Source organism: Cetorhinus maximus, chromosome 3 (assembly GCF_964194155.1).
Source record: "Cetorhinus maximus chromosome 3, sCetMax3.hap1.1, whole genome shotgun sequence".
NCBI classification, from domain to species: domain Eukaryota; kingdom Metazoa; phylum Chordata; class Chondrichthyes; order Lamniformes; family Cetorhinidae; genus Cetorhinus; species Cetorhinus maximus.
In genome coordinates this window covers 5177784-5196059 of record NC_135881.1, presented here as the reverse complement: position 1 = coordinate 5196059, position 18276 = coordinate 5177784, and the positions used below count along the sequence as shown (strand labels likewise).

The window sequence follows — 18276 nt, the reverse complement described above, 5'->3', positions numbered from 1 at the left end:
AAATAATTAAAACAAACGTCCTGAATTTCCTCTGACCTTACTCCTCTGTCTTGCCATAACTTTATGGGAATTCTGAAGCAAGTCTGGTGAAGTTATGGTGACACAGTGGCAATAAGACTAAGGCCATTCAAATTCAATATGTTGTCGATCTGCTAAAATTGAGATTTTTCCATTCTTTATGCCTTTTGTGCAATCTAACCTTTATTGGAATGTTGACCGGAATCAGCTTCCAGGGACGCTTCAGAGGCTGTCTAAACATGGAAACAGGAACAGGTGGTTAATATCTAGCTGGAATACAAGGGAGAAGAGGGAAGTAAAGAAACATGAAAAATAAAAAGGGAAGGTTCAAAGAAAAGGGGGAACAAGACATTGAGAAGAAAAGATGGGAGAGAATTATCTTCATGCTGGTGGAGTTCATTGGGATCAAATTTCACCTGTCCCTCCTTATCTGACCCGCAACACAATTCATCCTTCCAGGTTGGGATACATTAACTAGGCATAGCAAGACTCCGGAAGCGAGCGTTGCAACACCGGTTGAGGCTGAGACCAAGTCCTTCAGCGCTCACTGGGAGGAAAGAAGATGCCTGCAAGGCTCTCCCTCCTTTGGGGTCCTGCCACCTTCTAAACTTCAGCCTGAGCAACACCAGTAATTGAAGTGGAAAGAAGGAAAATTCATTTTGGCTCTGTCACCCCTCTCCCCCAACCACCAGCACCATTTGTGTGCAGTAGGCAGGAAAATTGCAGTCAGCAGCAGTCCTAAAAGGGGTTCAGGGAAGGGCACGGCCTTAACATCCAAATTTGCAGCATCCCCACCAAGATTTATGGGTAAAAGGGAACCAGTAGATGTATATATTTGGATCCAAAAGGCATTTGATAAGATACCACATAAAAGGATAACTACACAAAATAAGAGTTCCTGGTATGGGGGTAATATATGGATAGAGGATGGGTTAACAGGAAACAGAGAGTCAGCATAAATGGGTCACTTTCAGACCGGTAAACTAACTAGTTGGACAACTAGTGGGCAGGGGACTCAACTATTTACCATCTATATTAATGACTTGGAGGAAGGGACAGCCATTTTTGCTGACAATACAAAGATAGGTGGGAAAGCAAATTGCGAGGAGGGCAAAAAGAGTCTGCAAAGGGATAGAGATTGATTAGTGAGTGGGTAAAAATTTGGAAGATGAAGTATAATGGGGGGAAAATGTGAGGTTATCCGCTTTGGTAGGAAGAATAGAAAAACAAAATAAATGCAGAGAGACTGCAGAATGCTGTGGTATGGAGGGATCTGGCAATCTTTGTACCTGAGTCATAAAAGGTTAGTATGAAGGTGCAGCAAGTAATTAGGAAGGTAAGTGGAATGTTGGCTTTTATTGCAAGGAGAGTGGAATATAAAAGTAGAGAGTCTTGCTACGATCATACAGGGTGAGACTGCACCTGAAATACAGTGTACAGATTTGGTCTCCTTACTTAATGAGGGATATGCTCGTATTTAAGGCCGTTCAGAGAAGGTTCACCAAGTTGATGCATGGGATGAAGGGGTTGTCTTAAGGGGAAAGGTTGAACAGATTGGGCCTATATTCGTAGGAGCTTCAAAGAATGAGAAGTGATCTCATTGTAACATATAAGATTCTGAGGGGGCTTGACAGGGTAGATGCTGAGAGACTGTTTCCCCTTGTGGGGAAATATAGAACTAGGGGGCATAGTTTAAAAATAAAAGGCCTCCCATTTAAAATAGAGATGAGAAGGAATTTATTCTCTCAGAGGTTCATTAATCCTTGGAATTCTCTTCCCTGGAAGGCAGTGGAGGTTGGGTTATTAAATATATTCAAAGCTGAGTTAGACAGATTTTTTGATCTAAAATGGAGTCAAGGGTTATCGGGGCTGGGGTAATGGGGAAGGTGGTGGTAAGTGGAGTTGAGGCCTCGATCAGATCAGTAATGATCTTATTGAATGATGGAGTAGGCACAAGGAGCCATGTGGCCTACCTCGACTCCTATTTCCTTTGTGTCCATTATCTCATCTGATCAAGGAGGACAGTTAATCCCAAGTTAGTGAGCGAGAAAGAAAGCAATGGGGAGATAGAAAATCACTGGCTAGAGTTTCAGTCTCGGTCTCCTTGCAACACCTACCAGTTCCACCTGGGATATTGTTTGCTTTTTCTTCTGTTTGTTCTTTTGCCCTTCTTTAAATGCCTGAAGGGCCAGCACATGGTCACAGTGATGGTCATCGTGTTCGTCCTGCAACCAGATACAGAAGACTATGAAAACCAGGGTCTGGAATTCAGCACAGCACAGTTGTACCATGCACTGCATGCTGTATTGTTTGAACTCAGGGAGCTCCATAATCCTCAGGATTACTTTTACTAATATCCCAGTTACTATTGGGATCATTTATAGCCTTGCCTTCTTCCTGCTACAGTCAGATAGTTTTCAGTACCCAAGCTAGCGTACTGAACAACTACTTGCTGATTTAACACATCCTCTCTTGTTTCCAGCTGTGTTGGGGGCCACACTTTGCAAATCTTCGCCATTCAGTTAGGTCTCTCAGTAAACAAAATACAGAACAGTATTCAATTGTCGCTTCAAGATTTGTTTCACCATGTCTGTGGTTGCAGGGAATGTTTCTCCATATAACACAAGGAACAGATATCCAGAGACACCTCAACCAGGGAAATCTCCTCAGGGTGTCTAGTGTGAAGAATCAATACTTATTCATTAGCAACCTGGGTGAAATCCTGTTCGATTTCTGCAAATCTTCACCATATATTAGTTCCATGAAAGATTGAGAATAGTGAAATAAGAACAGAAAATGTTGGGAAAACTCAGCATGCCTGGCAGCATCTACGGAGAAAGAAACAGTTAACATTTTGAGCCCCTATGACTCTTCTTCAGAGCTAAAGAGAAGGAGAAATGTGATGGATTTTATACTGTGTAAGAGGGGGTGGAGCAAGATAGAAGGTCAGGGATAGGTGGGAGCTAAGGAGAGATTGACAACGATGTCATGCACATAAGACAAAGGAGGAAGTGTTAATGGTAGTGGTAAAGACTAAAGAAGGCGCTGATGGTGGCATAAAGGTAAGAGCAGAATGTGTTAATAGCAGAACAAGGGTCAGTGCTCTGTGAAAGCGGGCTCCTGTACATCGGGGAGACTAGACGCAGACTGGGTGATCGCTTTGCGGAACACCTTCGCTCAGTCCCCAAGCATGACCCAGACTTCCTGTTGCTTGATGTATTTCACCACATCATCTTGCCCTCATGCCCACATGTCCGTCATTGCCCTGCTACAACGTTCCAGTGAAGCCCAACGCAAACCGGAGGAACAGCACCTCATCTTCCGATTAGGCACTTCCGGACTTAACATTGAGTTCAACAACTTCAGACCATGAACCGTCTCCTCCACCTTTACCCCATTTTATCCAATTTTTAAAATCTTTTTACCCCACCCCATCCCTCACCACAGGGCCATCTGTCACTCATTTTTATGTTGTGCTTTTACAGTGTGCTGACCTTTGTTCTGCTATTAACATTCTGCTATCCTATCTTTATGCCGCTATTAACATAATAATAGTGATAAGTAATATCACTACCATTAACGCTCCCTTTGTCTTGTGTCCATGACATCTTTGTCAATCTCTCCTTAGCTCCCACTTATCCTTGACCTTCTATCTTGCTCCACCTGTTCCGCCCCCTCTTACACAGTATAAAATCCATCACATTTCTATTACTCTTTAACTCTGAAGAAGAGTTATACGGACTCAAAGCATTAACTCTGTTTCTCTCTCCAGACCTGCTGAGTTTTTCCAGCATTTTCTGTTTTATTTCAGATTTCCAGCATCCACAGTATTTTGCTTTCATTGAGAGTAGTGGTTGCTCTGTGCGAACAGTAGCGTAATGGTAACTTTACTGGAATAATGTTACAGGTAATCCACAGGCCCAAACAAATGTTTCGGAGATGTGAGTTCAAATCCTGCCAAGGCAGCTGGGGAATTTAAATTTGATTAATTAATAAGCCTGGAGTAGAAAATTAGTATCATTAATGGTGATCATGAAAATTACTGGATTAAAAAAAACCATCTGATTCACTAATGTCGTTCATGGAAGGAAATCTGCTGTCCTTACCTGTCTGGCCTAATTATGACTCCAGACCTACAGAAATATGGTTGACTCTTAATGGCCTCTGAAATGGTCTATTAAACCATTCAATTGTATCAAACTGCAACAGAAAGTTAAGAGGTGTCAAGTGCTTAACGCTTCTACTGTGGATGGCCTGTTTGACACATTTGTAGGGTTGTAAGAACACCAGATGTTTCATGTCTGTGAGGACTAAGGCCTCACCCTGTATAATTTTTTTAAATAAAAATATATAGAGATATGCTCATTGCTATCTCTAACAATTTCAAATTTGACAAAGACCTAAGATGGCTGAATCTATGTCTGTCTGTGACCCTGAACAAAAGGAACTACCTGGCAGTATCGGAGAAACTCACACCTCGTTATCCCTGAAGCGACACTAATGAACCCCCTCACGGTGGGCTGCACAGACCAAATTCAAAGAGAGCTATACAAAGGCCATCTGTATTTCATAACCCAGACTAGCCAACCAGAGCCTACTCATCTAAGACAAAGGGCCCCGCAACCTTCCTTTCAATTCTTAATGGTTGAGACATTTAACAATCTCAGGGACCCAGACGAGGGATACACAGGCTTTGTCAAAGACAGTGTGAAGAGGTGGGACTCGTGACATGGCCCTCTGGTTTGTGGAACCACTAATATTGTCTTGTGGAACAGCAAAGTCAGTTTGCTGTTTACCATCCTACAAGCAGCCTCACAGAAAATGAGTTCTGCCCAGGTTGAATACCCAGCCTCATCAACACTGGTTTTGCTGGAAACTCTACCATTCCCTGTACAAAACTGATTCATCTCTGCATGCCTACCTCATCACGTGAAGTCAACACTACTGGAAAAGTGAATTATACAGCATTGGTTTGCAGCCCACCGACCTCCATGAGGGAATACCTCACTGGACTTTGATTCTGGACTCTGGAACCCACGTGAAACAATATTTCTTTCTGTGGTTGCTGCACTGTAAATCTTTCTTTTCTCTGTTCCTCTTTTACTGTATGAATGCAAAAGATGCAACGTTGCGACCCTCCCTCTGCATTTTGAGTGTGTGCAAATAAACTAACCCTTTGAGCTTACCCCATCTCGAGTTCACTGTTGGATTATTAACAGAAAATTGGATCATACCAAAAGGGGTTGGGAAAACTCCACCACTTATAAAGGGGGGGGAAACAAATCTAAAACACCTTTCTGTTTATGGATGGGTGATGCGAGGATAAATTCATGCTGTTTAAATTAACCCGCCTTTCTGCCCATAACTTCTTACAATGGATTAACCCACTGTAGAGGGCAGTTAAGAGTCAACAGCGTGATGTGGGACTGAGATCACATCTCGACCAGACCAGGGGAGAAAGACAAGTTTCATTTGCTAATGGACATTGGTGGAGTTTTACAAAATCCAACTGGCTTTGTAATTACTTTTATTGATGCTGACATTTTATTTTGAGATGGTAGGATTTGAACTTGTATTTTTTTTTTGTCCAGGATTACTGGTCCAGCACTATTATCACAACGCTACTGGAAGAATCTACATCACTAACATGGGACTGGATTTAACATTCCCTATTTGGAGGTGGGTGTGGGGTCATGTAAAAACAATGGGCACCATGCCAACCACCTATCCACCCGCCCTTGCCCCTGCCGCAATTTTACCAGCCCATTACCTAATTGAGGCCCTTAAATGGCCAACTATTGCCCACTTAAGAACCTCATCCCAACATTGCTGTGATTTGACCAGTGCCCATGCCAAGGGTCCAGCCCACAGCTTTGCCTATGCAGGCTGGCAGTGGACAGGGTCGGGTCCCTTCTTACTGGGATCCCTGGGCCCATCGACGGACCCCCCCCCCCCTCCCCCCCCCCGCCCCTCCAAGATCTAACTACACCCTTGCTGATTCCCCACCCCTCCTGACAAATCTACCCTGGCCTGAATCCTCCTCGACCCCCTTGCTGGGGTCTGCCAACCTGGCCCTAGCAAGGCCCCCAAGACTTACCTCCAGTCAGTACACCTTCCTGTAGATCTTGGTGCAGTACTGGCAGTGGCCACAACTCCTGATGGCGCTGCCACTCCTCGAGAGCTGCCGGCCTCTCGTTGGTTGGCAGCTACCTGAGGTGGGGCTTCACTTAGCTGGGTGCAAGTCAATTAAGGGCCTATTGGCTGTTAAATGTCTGTGGAGCAGACATTGGGTGTGGGCTGGCTCGACCCCTCCCCGCCCCCCCCCCCACCTTGACTTTTTAGTCAGGGGACAGGGACCATGACATCCTATTAAATCCAGCGTATGGTGATTAGCAAGATCGAAGCTTATAAAAATAAGTACTGATGGGAAATGATTCTCCTTCAGGGGTATATAAAATGAATTATGGCGTTAAAAGAGAACCTGAAGTTTTCAGTTAATCACTTTTGGCGGGTCATGGAAAACTGAGCAGGATTTCCTTTGAACATTTACATGTTGTTAATCACCCCTTAAGGTGATTCGAAAAACTGTAGCTGGTGACTCTGCAAATTGTGCGAAAGAGAAAGGCGATTTGGGCCTATACTCAGATTGTACATATTTTTTTTTGAATGAAAAATACTTACATCATCATCTTTAACTAATATGTTGAATAGCTTCTCCAACAGGAAGAAAACATAGATGCCTCCAAGAACAGCCATCAGCTTCCAGGTGTGAGGGGATATGTGACCTTCAGTGTGAGAATGTAAGTCAAGAAACTGAAACAAAGATACAAAGGAGATTTTTCTTTAGATATTACATCGAATTAGATTCTAAAGCACAAAGACAGCCCATTCAGCTCAACGGCCATGTATTGCACACAAGTTTCCCCTACCAGCCCTCTTTTTCTAATCCTATCATCATATCCAGGAGGTCTTGTGATGCAGTGGGTAGCGTTGCTACCTCTGAGCCAGAAGCTCTGGGTTCCAGTCCCACACCCAGACTTGATGGCCAAGGAAGGTGCGTTTATAACACGGCCAAATGGGCTGAGCATCGACCTGAAAATCCTTCCAACTTGGGTCAATGGCAGGCAGTAAGGACGGGAGAGATTCCTGGTCAGCCATGTGATGGAAAGAACGTTGGAGCCTCTACCATCACTATCCATAACTCTATTTCATTTTCCCTTACGGGCTCATCTAGTTCCCTTTAACTGCAACTATTCTAATCACCTCAACAATCCCCAGTAAGTTAACTTTCCAAGTTACCCTCTTTGGGTAAGGAAATTTCTGAATCCCCTATTAGATTTATCGGTGACTAACTTATTTCTGTGTTTATAAAAATAAAACGGCTTGAGAGATAGAATTTAAATGCTGTTAATGGAACTGATCTAACTTAAGCGACGCAAAGTCATACCAGGATCATGTTAATAGTATCCCTGGTACTTGTGTTCCATTTGTCCGTCCCTGCTTTCCTGAAAGTACTCATTCATACTGGGGTACCAGACATTGGCTTACAGTCCTCTGTCACTTGGCTCACAGACACTTTTTTTTCATGAATGGGGCTAGGTAGTAAATGTTGTCAGGTTATTCGACCATGAATAGTATCAGGCCAAACCCCAAGCCTTGTCTCATTCAATGTCCACTATAACACACTTGCCAGCAGAGATCACTGAGTTTGTGAGAAATGTTATTATGTCCTACAGTTAGTGCTTTTAAAAAAATGATCAGTAAGTTAACTGCAGCATTGTCCATGGGCAGTAGATTGTAGGTATTTTTATTGCCTGTAATATGGTGATGGAGTTAGTCATAGAGTCATAGAGGTCTACAGCACAGAAAAAGGCCCTTCGGCCCATCAAGTCTGCGCCAGTCAAACAAGTACCTAACTATTCTAATCCCATTTTCCAGCACTAGGCCCATAGCCTTGTATGCCTTGGCATCACAAGTGCACATCCAAATACTTCTTCAATGTTATGAGGGTTTCTGCCTCTACCACCCTTTCAGGCAGTTGGAAAAAGCTTCAGAAAATAACATACTGGTCTGAAACTGAAATAACATTGAAAAAGGCAACTGTTTTCTTACGGGATTTCCATTCTATATGCTGATTGAACACTGATCCACTGAACTGAACCTGTTTCAGGCAAGGGCGGAGATAACCTCATATAAAAGGGAGGTAAAATATAACATTCATCAGGGCCAGAGCGAACCAGTTCTCATTGCTTAAAGGATCAGAGAAGCTTTTTTTTTTTTCCCCTTATGAGCTTGGTTTTCTAGCTGATCTTTATTTTGCCTAAGACCTTCAGGTGGTGAAGGGAGTGTATATATTGTGATGCACAAGGCCTCACAGTTATGTAGAAGGACCAGTGGATCCTATCTTGTCTGTTACATTTTGTAATGTTTACATAGGCAGTTTCAATGTTAAAAATCGACACAAAAATGTAATCCAAAATTGTGACAACTGGAATTTAAATAGGAAATGCATAAATAGCTGAGATTTTTTATAACAGAAAGACAGCCACACTTTCCCATTTCTTTCGCCCAGTCAAATAAGTTCCACGTAGATGCAATTTAATTTAAAGCATTCTTTTGTTTGTAATATACAAAATATTATGATAAAAACAGTGTGTTTACCGAGGGTATGAGATGTAACACAGCATCACCAGTTAGCGACCCCACAGCCAGACTGATAAAGGCTTGTATGACATACTGATATGCATTAGTGCAGGAGGTAAACAGCACTATCACAATCCCAAACACGGCACAAAGACTCACAACCAATGTTGCAATCGATCCGTAAATGTATTCTGGGGGGGAAAAAGGAGGCATTTTAACAATAACTGATTCACAAAAATTAAACATTTGTTGTTTCTATTATTGAAGGTACAAGGTATTAAGATACTTTTTGGATCTCTCCACAGCATACACCATCCTCATACCAAATGAGCAGACTAATTACTCTCGGGCCTCAGACCCACCCTTTAAGAAAGCCAATGGCAAGCAAGAGTGCAGCGCTAATGAGTTGCTAACCCTGTGATTGGGCTGGCAACTCTTGGGAGCAGGTGGCCATCCTGCACAAGACGGCAACCCTGGCACCAGTTTATTCATGAGCTGCCGTCTGTAAAATCAAGAGGGTAGTCCCACCAGCCAGCCCTACGTGTTGCCAACATACATTTCCAGCCACTATCAAGACGCCAACATTTTTTTGGGAAAATTCTGCTCTATGTCACCCCCACCGACTGTCCATCAACCCCTCAGTACTGCATTGCGGTGCCAGACTAGATTGTTTGCTCAGGTCTCTAGAGTGGGACTTGCAGCCACAACCCTCTGGCTCAGAGGTGAAAGAGTTACCACAGAGCCACAGCTGAGAACAAACAATCCAGATATAGAATCCAATATAGAACACTGATATTAGCAGTTGCTGCAGATACACATCACATGCCGAAGAATCTTACTTTCAGCAACGGTCAGCTGAAATTTGTTATGTTCTGTGTCTTGGCTTTTTCTGGTGCAGGCCTGGCTCAGAAGTTGCTGGATTAACGCAGGACTCAGCTGAACAAAGTCATGCCGGGAAATCGTTGCACTGATTGGAATGTGATAGATCGTCATTATTTCACTGGAGCTAAAGCATTTCTGCAAACAAAATGCAAGGGGGGAAAAAAGAGCATGTCAGTCCTCATTCTAAATTGAGTTTATAGGCTTCCCGTAATTGTTTGAGCAAGTTTGCAGAGAGCAGCCTTGAGGCAGCGACCCAACAAGGAGGGAATTTTTCATGACAGGTAAATGCGAATCATCGCATGGTTGTACAGATGTTGAGTTTTGCTAAAAAGGAGACATTCTGCAAAACCTTTTCACCTTGCACTCATCAGGACAGATGCAAAAATACCAAAGTTCATACAAACGAGGAGGAGTAGGCCATTCAGCCCCTCAGCCTGCTCCGCCATTTAATAAGATCACAGCTGAACTGATAGTACCTTTAAATCTGCATCCTACCTTCCGCCAGTAACGTATTACCCCCTTGCTTACCAAGAATCTATCCACCTCTGCCTTAACAATATTCAAAGACTCTGCTTCCACCACCTTTTCAGGAAGAGAGTTCCAAAGACTCATGACCATCTGAGTGAAACAATCTTGCCTCATCTCTGTTTTAAATGGGCGTCCCCTTATTTTTAAACAGTGACCCCCTAGCTCTAGATTCTCCCACAAAAGGAAACACTCTCTCCACGCCCACCCTGTCAAGACCCCTCAGGACCTTGTATGTTTCAATCAAGTCGCCTCTTACTCTTCTAAACTCTAGCCGATACAGCCTTGTCTGTCCAACCTTTCCTCATAAGATAACCCACCCATTCCAGGTATTAGTGTGGTAATCCTTCTCTGAACTGCTTCCAAAACATTTACATCCTTCTTTAAATAAGGTGACCAATACTGTATACAGTAATCCAAATGTGGTCTCACCAATCTGTACAACTGAAGCATAACCTCCCTACTTTTGTGTTCAATTCCCCTTGCAATAAATGATAACATTTTATTAGCTTTCCTAATTATTTGCTGTACATGCATACTAGCCCTTTGTGATTCATGCAACAGGACAACCAGATCCCTCTGCACCTCAGAGTTCTGAAATCTCTCACCATTTAGATAATATGCTTCCCTTTTATTCTTCCTGCCAAAATGGACAATTTCACATCTTCCCACATTAAACTCCATCTGCTAGATCTTTGCCCACTCATTTAACCTATCTATATCTGATTTGATAAGGTGCCACATCAAAGGTTATTACAGAAAATAAAAGTGCATGGTGATAAAAAAAAGCAGAGTATTACTTAAATGGAGAGCAGCTGCATAATTCTGAGGTGCAGAGGGATCTAGGTGTTTTAGTACATGAGCCACAAAAAGTTAGTATGCAGGTACAACAAGTAATTAAGAAGGCTAATGGAATGCTATCCTTTATTACGAGAGGGATTGAACATAAAAGTAAGGATGTTACATATGGTGCATTGGTGAGACAGCACCTCGAATACTGTGTGCAGCTTTGGTCTCCTTATTTAAGGAAGGATGTAAATGCATTGGAGGTGGTTCAGAGGAGGTTTACTAGATTGATACTTGGAATGAGTGGGTTACCTTATGAGGAAAGGTTGGACAGACTGGGCTTGTTTCCACTGGAGTTTAGAAGAGTGAGGGGTGATTTGATTGAAGTTATACAAGATCCTGAACGGCCTTGACAAGGTGGACGTCAAAAGGATGTTTCCTCTTGTGGGTGAGTCCAGAACCAGGGGGCACTGTTTTAAAATTAGGGGGCGCCCTTTTAGGACAGAGATGAGGAGAAATTTTTTTCTCTCATTGGGTTATGCGACTTTGGAACTCTCTGCCTCAGAAGGCAGTAGAGGGGGGGTCATTGAATATTTTTAAGGCAGAGGTAGATAGATTCTTGTTAGGCAAGGGAATCAAAGGTTATTGGGGATAAATGGGAATGTGCAATTCGAAACACAAGAAGGTCAGCCATGATCTTATTGAATGGTGGAGCAGGCTCAAGGGGCCAAATGATCTACTCCTGTTCCTATTTCTCATGTTCTTATTTTTGTAGCTTCCTTATGTTCTCTTCACAACTTATTTTCCTACCTACCTTTGTGTCATCAGCAAATTTGGCAACCATCCCTTCAATCTCTTCATCCAAGTCATTTATATAAATTGTAAACAGTTGAGGTCCCAGCACTGATCCCTGTGGCACGCCACTTGTTGCATCTTACCAACCTGAAAAAGACCCATTTATGCCTACTCTCTGCTTCCTGTTTGCCAGCCAATCTTCTATCCATGTCAATATGTTACCACCTATACCATTTTCCACAAAGGAAGCAACAACTTATACTGCATGAGAAAAGTGTGCTGATTGGTTAGCAAGTCGACTCTGATTGGCCAAGGAATTGCTATGGAGAATGCACCAGGGAACGATTGTCCCCCATGCTTTTTGGCAATCTTGTGTCTATCCTGATGAGTGCAACATGAAAAGCTTTGACAGCATGTTTCTTTTCAACAATACACAGGTGAATACCATAAGAATATATCAGTTGACCATTCAGCCCCTCCAGCCTCTCCTGTCATTCCGTCAGATCAGGGGTGATCAAGATCAGAATGTTATCAAACCAGCTTGGTTCCAGAACCCTTGATTCCCTTGCTTAACATAAATCTATCAATCTCAGTTTTGACATTTTCAATTGAACACCAGTAACAACAACTTTTTTTGAGGAGAGAGTTCCAGATTTGTATTACCCACCATGTGAAGGAGTGTTTCTTGACATCATCTCTGAATGACCGAACTCAAAACTTTAGTGTTGAACCCCTTGTACTGTACTCATTCTGTGAGAGAAAGTAGTTTCTGTGTATTTACCCGATCGACTCCATTAACCAGTGGTTGCAGGGTTTATTTTTCTATCAGCTTCAGTATATTTATTGCACTGTATATGGTGCCAGCCCTTTACCCCTCCAGATAAGGAATAAATTGACTGACACCTTTTGTTTCTGAAATGCTATCTTAAGTTCATAAAATAATATTATAACATTGTGCTGCCCTCTGGTTAGTTCATCCGCTACTGGTTGCTGACTCACGCCAAATTCTTCATATGACATGATAAAGCTTGATACAGACTACATTGTAAAGTGCAGTAATGTTTGCCCCTTGGACCTAAGGGACCTGAAATTTCTCTTAGCTTACACGGAACAGAATGTATTAAACGTGAGTTTCATTTTTTTCTTCCTGCTTTTAAAAATGAGCTCTACCTCCGCACTCTTGTTCCCTCACTGCAGGATTGGGGGTGTGCTTACTTTTGCACAATCAGATTATACCCTACCCTGATGCAGTTTACTAAGCTGCTGTCTGTGTTCTTAAACAGCCCAGATGAATGAAAGAAACAGAGTTAACATTTTAAGTCCGATATAACCCTTCTTCAGAACTGAAGAGAGGTAGAAATGTGATGGGATAAAAGCAAAATACTGCGGATGCTGGAAATCTGAAATAAAAACAGAAAATGCTGCAAAAACTCAGCAGGTCTGGCAGCATCGGTGGAGAGAGAAACAGAGTTAACGCTTCGAGTCCGTATGACTCTTCAGAGAAATGTGATGGGTTTAATGCCGTTGATAAAAGGGGGAGCAGCAGGTGGAGCAGAAGAGAAAGGTCAGTGATAGGTCAGAGAGCAGGAGAGATTAACTGACGAAGATGTAATGGAATACAAGGCAAAGAGTAACAATGGTAGCATTGAAGACACAAAGCATTAGTACAGAGTAGGTGTTAATAGCAGAATAAAGGTTAGTGCTGTCTGAAAGCAAAAACATGAGAACAAGATACAGACTGGCATTTGGGGGGGAAATAATCAAAATGGAGGACAGAGTTCATGGTCTGAAGTTGTTGGACTCAATGTTCAGTCCAGAACGGTGTTAAGTGCCTAATCGGAAGATGGGGTGCTGTTCCTCCAGCTTGCGTTCAGCTTCACTAGAACATTGTAGCAGGCTGAGGACAGAAATGTGAGCGTGAGAGCAAGTTTGTGAATTAAAATGGCAAGTGGCAGGAAGGTCAGGGTCATGCTTACAGACTGAGCGAAGATGTTCCACAAAGCAGTCACCTAGTCTGCGTTTGGTCTCCCAAATGTAGAGGAGGCTGCATTATTGTGAGCAGTGAACACCATAGAGTGGCACTTTCTGTTTTTATTTCATATCTCCAGCATCCACAGTACTTTGCTTTTATTTCAGATGAATGAAACTTCAGCCACACTGCTGTGTAGCGTGCCTTTAAAACTTTGGTTGAGGTAAAACTAGGAAACTCAACGGAGGTAATTTTTAAATATCAGCAGCAAGCTGGTGGGTCAGATCACATGCCGGTTGTAGAAATGACCCCCCAAACCCTTTGGTTGTTGCAAACTTTTAAATTTTTATGAAACAAGATGTACTGATAAATGCAATAATGAGATAAGTGAGCATGTTCTAAGAAATGCAAGGTTTTGTTTAAAAATGGCAAATCAAAGTTGTGGAAGGCCTGTTCAAATTCAGTAATCGTGATGACAATATCCTTTGAATTTACATTATTGGTGGCTCTCTCGTTCAGTAATACATTAAAATGAATCTGTACGCTAACATAAGCAATGACTGCTTACTACAGCAATCTTTGTTCTGAGACCAGTGAGTACATCATAGAGAGCAGCAAGCTATGGTATATTCACTCTCTTTCCCCTTGCATAGAGCTCATTTGATGCCTACATCTGCATTTCCAGCAGAGTGGATAGTGATCGGAGTGAAAATACTGACTAAATGTTCTTCTCCTCAACCTTGGGACATGGGGTAAATGTAGCACCCCTTAGTCACTGCCTTGGCTCAGGTCTTGTCAGATATTGAAACTGGAACTTTCCTGGTCCACATATCTCATGTACTGAGTATGTAACCCAGGGGTAGCTGAGTGACCCTGATATGCCTGATTTCAAAGAAATGAAGAATCATCCCACTGAACCCTGAAACAGCTTAGTCTAGGTTTCCTGACAGACCTGTAATAGTGATTGATAAAGAGAATGACTTAAAGGAGTGTAACATTACCATGCCCCAGCTATTGGTTGTCATGTTGGCATCCTCCTTCCCCAGACTTTTAGATGGCACATTCTTGTGATCCTGCTCATCACGGTGCTCATTCCCGTGGTCTTGTTCATGCCCATGAGGCACAGAAACCTCATATTTATCCTGAGACAGACCAATTTTATTCATCAAGTCTTCAAGGTCTGAAATGAAAGAAAGAAAGACTTGCATTTATATAGCAGCTTCCACACCTCTTAAAGCACTTTGTTTTTTTTTTCTTCATTTCTTTTATGGCCAGCATTTGTTGCCCATCCCTAATTGCCCTTGAACTGACCTTTCTAGGTCACTGCAGAGGGCAGTTAAGAGTCAACCACATTATTGTGGGCCTGGAGTCACATGTAGGCCAGACCAGGTGAGGATGGCAGATTTCCTTCCCTAAAAGACAGTAGTGAACCAGATGGGTTTTTACAACAATTGATGATAGTTTCATGGTCACCATTACTGAGACTAGCTTTATATTCCAGATTTATTAACCGTGGTGGGATTTGAACCCATGTCCCCATTAGCCTGGGTGTCTGGATTTCTAGTCCAGCGATATTACCACTACGCCACCACCTCCCCCATTTAATTTTACCTGATGTAATCATGAAAGCATAAGAAAAAGCAGGATTAGGCTATTCAGCACCTCACACCTGCTCTGCCAATTAAATAATATGGCTGATCTTCTACCTCAACTTCACCTCCCACACTATCTACATATCCCTTGTTCCCACATCCCTAATAATAGACTCTAGCATTTTCCCTACTACTGATGTGAGGCTATCTAGCCCATAGTTTCCTGTTTTCGCTTAACCCTCCTTTCTTGAATAACAAGCTTACATTTGCTACTTTCCAATCCGTGGGGACCATTCTAAATCTAGAGAAATCTGGAAGATCAACATCAGTGCAACCACTACCTCTGCAGCAACCTCTTGTAAAACCCTAGGATGTTATTATCAGGCCAGAGGATTTGTCAACTTTTATTCCCATTAATTCCTCTAGTACCACCTTTAAATACTAATTTCTCACTAGCATCTTTGTTCCCCACGTTTTTCAGAATGATTTTTATGTCTTTTTTTAAAAAAAATATTCTTTCATGGGATATGGGCATCATTGGCTAGGCCACCATTTATTGCCCATTCATAATTGCCCTTGAGAAGGTGGTGGTGAGCCACCTTCTTGAACCACTGCAGTCCATGTGGTGTAGGTACACCCACAGTGCTGTTAGGGAGGGAGTTCCAGGATTTTTCCCCAGCGACAGTGAAGGAACGGTGACATATTTCCAAGTCAGGATGGTGAGTGGCTTAGAGGGGAACTTGCAGGTGGTGGTGCTCCCTTCTGTCTGCTCCCCTAGTCCTTCTAGGTGGTAGAGGTTTGGAAGGTGCTGTCGCAAGAGGCTTGATGAGTTGCTGCAGTGCACCTCGTAGATGGTACACACTGCGGTCACTGTGTGTCAGTTGTGGAGGGAGTAAATGTTGAAGGCGGTGGATGGGGTGCCAATCAAGCGAGCTGCTTTGTCATGGATGGTGTCGAGGTTTTTGAGTGTTGTTGGAGCTGCACTCATCCAGGTAAGTGGCAGGTATTCCATTATACGGTGATGACAGATACAAAATATTTCCTTGTTCCTTGTTATAATTTCTCTTGCTTCCTCCTGTAGGCGACCCATGTTTACTTTTACTAATGTCTTCCCTTTAACATACCTATGTACAATCTGCTTTTATGTCTCTTGCTAGGCAAAATATAATTGAGGAAATGTGGCAATCAAAATTGTAAAAAGCAAGGTCCAAAACCAATAACAAGATAAAGGATCAAGTAATCCATTTTAGTGATGTTGATTGAGGGCTAAATATTGAACAGGATAAGAAATGTCAATGTATTATTTAAGGAACTGGGAATGGAAGCCGATGCTAAATAATGAAACCATGGCACTTAGAAACGGTTAGACATCTTAACCATTTAATTTTGAATATATCGCTACTCGAGGTATGTATCAATATAATTACAGCATGCATCTAGAGGACCAAATGTTTTAACTTTGCAAAACAATTTTTACTTGCAAATAGAAGTCATATTATCCCCCGGAAAAGGAACTTCTATATCTCAAAATTCCATCACCTCCCATCAGATTAGAGATGGGAAACAAATGCTGGACTTGCCAGTGATGCTGATATCCCAGGAATGGATAAAGAGAAAGCTCAGCTAGAATGAGGGGAGTGTATCATCCCTGTAAAGATTTCTGTAGGCAGCCAATGGAATAGCTTCAACTGAGCCAGGTATAATGCACAGTTTTAACTAGGCTGTCCCATCCTCCCCCATTCTCATTCCCCATCCCTTCAAATAGCAGCCAAGTCACAGTAGTCAGATTACCACTTGCAGATGGCTTGACTTATCTAATTATAAAATCTTGCAGCATAGAAGAAGGTCATTCATCTCATTGTGCCTATGCTGGCTCTTTGTCTCCCAGACCCCTGTTGTTTCACCCTCCAAATGTTTCACTTTTTGATTATTTATCCTATATTCCTTTTTAAATGTTATTGTTGAACTTTTTTGCTTACTCTTATTTGTGCTACAATTTCAATATCAACGATTCTACTGGCAAATGGAGAATATAATTTCAGTACTACTGAATTTAGTTAATCATAAAACACTGGAAATTAATTTTAGTTCTCTTGACCAGAGAGTACCAGTATACGTGTCAGAAACTCTCAAGCCTGGTATAGCACAACTGAAATAGGAGTCAACAGAAAACAAAATAGAGGGAAGGTTAAACAAAAGCAGGAAAGTTGCGAAGAAAGTTAAGAGCCCGAAATATCAGACACAATTTTAAACCTGCCTGCCCATCAAGAACAGATTGGGTAGGTGGTTAAAATGGCTACCCACTGTGCACCTGCTGCATCAACGAGACAGCCATATTAATTGCCAGGCTTTTAGCAGCGCCAGGCCATCGTCAGTATTTAAATGTTGGAGGTCAATTATGTCATTCAGACCCCAACATGATTTTAACTGCCCATCACAGTTTCCTTGTGAGTCAGAAGGAGGAGCAGTGCCTCTTTAGACTCAGCAAGAAAGCTGGGACTCCTCTATCATTGACCGCGTTGGCCTCCCAAACCCATTTCTACCACTTAGCTTAAGCCAAGCTTAAGCCGCCCCCCCCTCCCCCATCTCTCCATCTCGAAGACCACCTCCTGTCGTGCAAAATTCTGCTCCCAGCCACCTGCTACCTCATCATTGAGAGACTTCGCGCTGTGAAATGCCAATGAGGCCCAGTGGCCTTTAATGCTCCAAATTCCACTTATGATGGCACTTTTTGGTCATTTTCCCATCCTCATGCACCAATCCCACTCTCACTGATAACGAACCAAAAGCTGAATGGAGACATTGTCCTCACCTGCTCTGGTGATGTTTGCCAAGTCATCATGGTACATGTGAAAGATAAACTCGAGAAAGTATTCCGGGCCTGGCAATAAGTATTGGAGTATACAGTCTCCTCGAAGCACATGGTAAAGCACAATCGCAGAAAAGTGACTGAGGTCATCTTCGGTCATTCCATTAGAACCCAGATCAGACTCGCCTAAGATTTGAGTCACATCGACACAGGGCTGCAGTTAGAAAGAAATTCATTAACTAACATAACTAGTACCT

At 42.6% G+C, this 18276-nt stretch overlaps 1 protein-coding gene across 1 annotated transcript in view; it reads right to left on the bottom strand.

The window, feature by feature from the left end:
- The window catches only part of slc39a4 (solute carrier family 39 member 4), a 57798-nt gene that overhangs the window by 9782 nt on the left and 29740 nt on the right, over positions 1 to 18276 (bottom strand). The window contains exons 3-9 of the mRNA XM_078536210.1: positions 18023 to 18233; positions 14620 to 14798; positions 9501 to 9678; positions 8680 to 8852; positions 6700 to 6831; positions 2136 to 2243; positions 200 to 251 (exon numbers count right to left, since the gene is read on the bottom strand). Of these exons, the coding sequence (XP_078392336.1) occupies positions 200 to 251; positions 2136 to 2243; positions 6700 to 6831; positions 8680 to 8852; positions 9501 to 9678; positions 14620 to 14798; positions 18023 to 18233 (1033 nt within the window). The remainder of the gene's footprint in view (positions 1 to 199; positions 252 to 2135; positions 2244 to 6699; positions 6832 to 8679; positions 8853 to 9500; positions 9679 to 14619; positions 14799 to 18022; positions 18234 to 18276) is intronic.